The following is a 2,753-nucleotide window of genomic DNA, read 5'->3' as shown; positions in this document are numbered from 1 at the left end:
TTGCATGTATAGCAAGACCAGAGGCTGCCCTGAACATTTCGATATGTAACACGCGGGGTGCCATGTTATAAGAAGCCTACATTTAAAACGTGTTATCAATATACGCTTTGAATAGAGATATTCACGTCTCCTAATATTATTGTCCTCATCTCTCTTCTCTCCTGTCCTCGTCTCCTCTCCTGTGTCCTCGTCTTGTTTGTTTGTTCACCATGCGACATTAGGCCTGTATACGACGAAGCTGGTTCAACCTAACCTGATATGTTTGAGTTAGCCGGTTGGCCTAATCCAAAACATACGCGCTCTCGCTAAACGGTCCTACAACGCGGGTTATCAAGTGGATCGCTCAGCCAGCCGTGTCCTATCTAGTTAGGTGCGCGTTCACATGAGGGTGGTATTTGGAGCATTCGACCAATCACAAACATGGAGAAGCGTACTGACAGCGCAGCGTCATACTTCCTGAATGAAAAGTGAACTATAATATTAGACATATGAAGAAGTTAAACTTTAAACATCCATGACTTAAACACTTGATCAGGATCAAAGCCTCAGAGCTGCAGCTGCAAGGTGAATACAGCTGGAAAGTGTTTGAATGCGTACATGAACAGGTTTATGATATCACTGCCCGTCTAAGACACGATCTGACTTCAATTACATTTACATTACTCGAGTGTTTCGTCAACTTATGTGTTGCTTAAGTGAGAGGAGGTGATATTCTATTATGTTCACGTTCACACAGTCGGTGATTTTTGCTGGCCGTCTTTCATGCAACGGCAAACTCTGCACACTGAGCTCTGATTGGTCAGCAGGCGGTGCTTTCACTGACTTGATCTATTACCCTGGAACAGCTCATAAGTTACCATGGAGATCTAGCCCGATAAGAAGTGAACCAGCGTCGTACCGGAAACCCAGAGTTTTCCCTGAAGTTAGCTCGCTAAGCCAAAATCCAACCCCAATTATGACCCATCCACTCAGGAACTCAAGAAGGTGCCGATTATTATAAGGTATTGTAAAAACAACAAATATAATACAATTAACTACTTATTTAAACATGAAATAAAGCAGTAATATACTCATATTTACTTGAATCCTATATACAGCAGAGTTTGGATGACCTATTTAGCATGAACAATGTATATGTGACACTGGGATATAACTGTTTTGCCTCAGTCTGGAAGGATGTTGTTATTTAAGGTGTATTATGCTGGTTTATTTATCTGTAAGAAGTCAATCTGCACCAGTAATGAAGCTCCTGATCGTTTATCCTCCATTTGCAATAGTTAGAACCAAAGTTAAAGTAAATAAGTGATTAGGGTTCAACATGGAGCAATTGTATTTACATGTAGGTTTATTAATGTTCTACAAATCCTCAGAATAATGGACATTTTAACATTTACACACCCGTGAAAAAGGCAAACGCCATCTCCCTGTACTGATTTATAACAGCTACTCGACCTTGTAATAAGATTATTTTGTATCAACTGTGATATTTCATTTTATTTACTTAATTGTACTATTTTACATTATTTGAGTGCTTTTATTTAAGTATTAAACCACTCATTTATCATACAATAACAGTGTAGAGTCTCGGAACCTTCTCAATACATCTAGATAGGAGGCGGGCTTTAGCCTCAGATGTGATTGACATGACTTTTGACCAATCACATCGCTGATATGGCCGGAACCGGAAGCAGCTCCGTCGGCTGTTCCCCTGTGTTGTGTTGATTTCCAGAGGAAAAGAAGACTTTGGATTAACTGCCTCTTACACACATATTCTGCCCGTTTCACTCCTGTATCCAACACTCACAGGTAATACACGCTTCTAATGAACCAGTATGTAAAGGAAAAAGGAAGAAAAACGTTGTAAATTAGTTAAAGTTAGCCGGTTTTAGCTGCTATGCTAACTAGCTTCAATGCTAACGTCAACACACATTACGTTTCTAACAAATGTGTGAATAAATACAGCGATATATTATCAATACATGTGTTTGTGTGGTGTCTCCGTTGATACTTTGAGTGAGATGAGGTTAAAAAGCAGGTTTTAGATCATGTCAGCTGCTGAGTCATTAGCTAATATACCGGCTAGCTAACTATTGTATCACCATTTAGAACTAATGTCATAAGCAGACGTACTTTATTTATCCAACGGAGAGAAATGTACATTGTACCAGCAAAAGTAAAGAGCTAAACAAAGCAAAAATGCTCATTAACAGGCATCTAAACATATTAAAAGTTAAAATAACAGCCTTTTAATAAATAGTGTAGTGTAGTGTGTATACAATAGTGTGATGGCAGCCAGGTGACAGTAGTAAAAGTGTACTTCACAGGTGTTTACAGGTGTATTACAATTGTCTAACTTCGTATCTAGTTTCCCTGTCTGCTCTATAAATGGTATTCAATCAGGACTTGTGTTTCATTTTCTCTTTCAGAAGGCGACCTCTGAATCAGTCGATGGTAAAGATCTAACAATGTTTAGCTTTGAGGGAGTTTTCAAGACAAGACCCAATGTTTCACTTGGAGGAGCGAGTAAAAAGGTAAGTGTCATTTCACTCCTGTTAGGGAAGATGGTGGGAAAATACTGGGTTGCAAACTACTGACAACATGCTAGCTGTTCTTTACATACATGTAGACATATTCCTTACATGTAGGTGCTTAGCAATAACCACATGTTATTGTTTAAAGAGGTTTCAAGTTCTCTTTTGTTTTGCAGGAGGAGAAATCGTCTCTGCTGCACCGCACGCAAGAAGAAAGAAGGA

General features: G+C 39.2%; 1 protein-coding gene across 1 annotated transcript in view; it reads left to right on the top strand.

Moving 5' to 3' along the window:
* Positions 1 to 1,699: 1,699 nt before the first annotated feature.
* ube3c (ubiquitin protein ligase E3C) overlaps positions 1,700 to 2,753 on the top strand; it is a 55,399-nt gene continuing 54,345 nt past the window's right edge. Inside the window, exons 1-3 of the mRNA XM_034108834.2 lie at positions 1,700 to 1,806; positions 2,427 to 2,531; positions 2,708 to 2,753. The exon at positions 2,708 to 2,753 is cut by the window's right edge and continues 8 nt beyond it. Of these exons, the coding sequence (XP_033964725.1) occupies positions 2,466 to 2,531; positions 2,708 to 2,753 (112 nt within the window). The 5' untranslated portion in view covers positions 1,700 to 1,806; positions 2,427 to 2,465. The remainder of the gene's footprint in view (positions 1,807 to 2,426; positions 2,532 to 2,707) is intronic.

The sequence above is a fragment of the Pseudochaenichthys georgianus genome, chromosome 20 (genome assembly GCF_902827115.2).
Source record: "Pseudochaenichthys georgianus chromosome 20, fPseGeo1.2, whole genome shotgun sequence".
Taxonomy (NCBI): domain Eukaryota; kingdom Metazoa; phylum Chordata; class Actinopteri; order Perciformes; family Channichthyidae; genus Pseudochaenichthys; species Pseudochaenichthys georgianus.
Note: the sequence above shows the minus strand (reverse complement) of the source record. Positions and strands in the feature narration are given on the sequence as shown.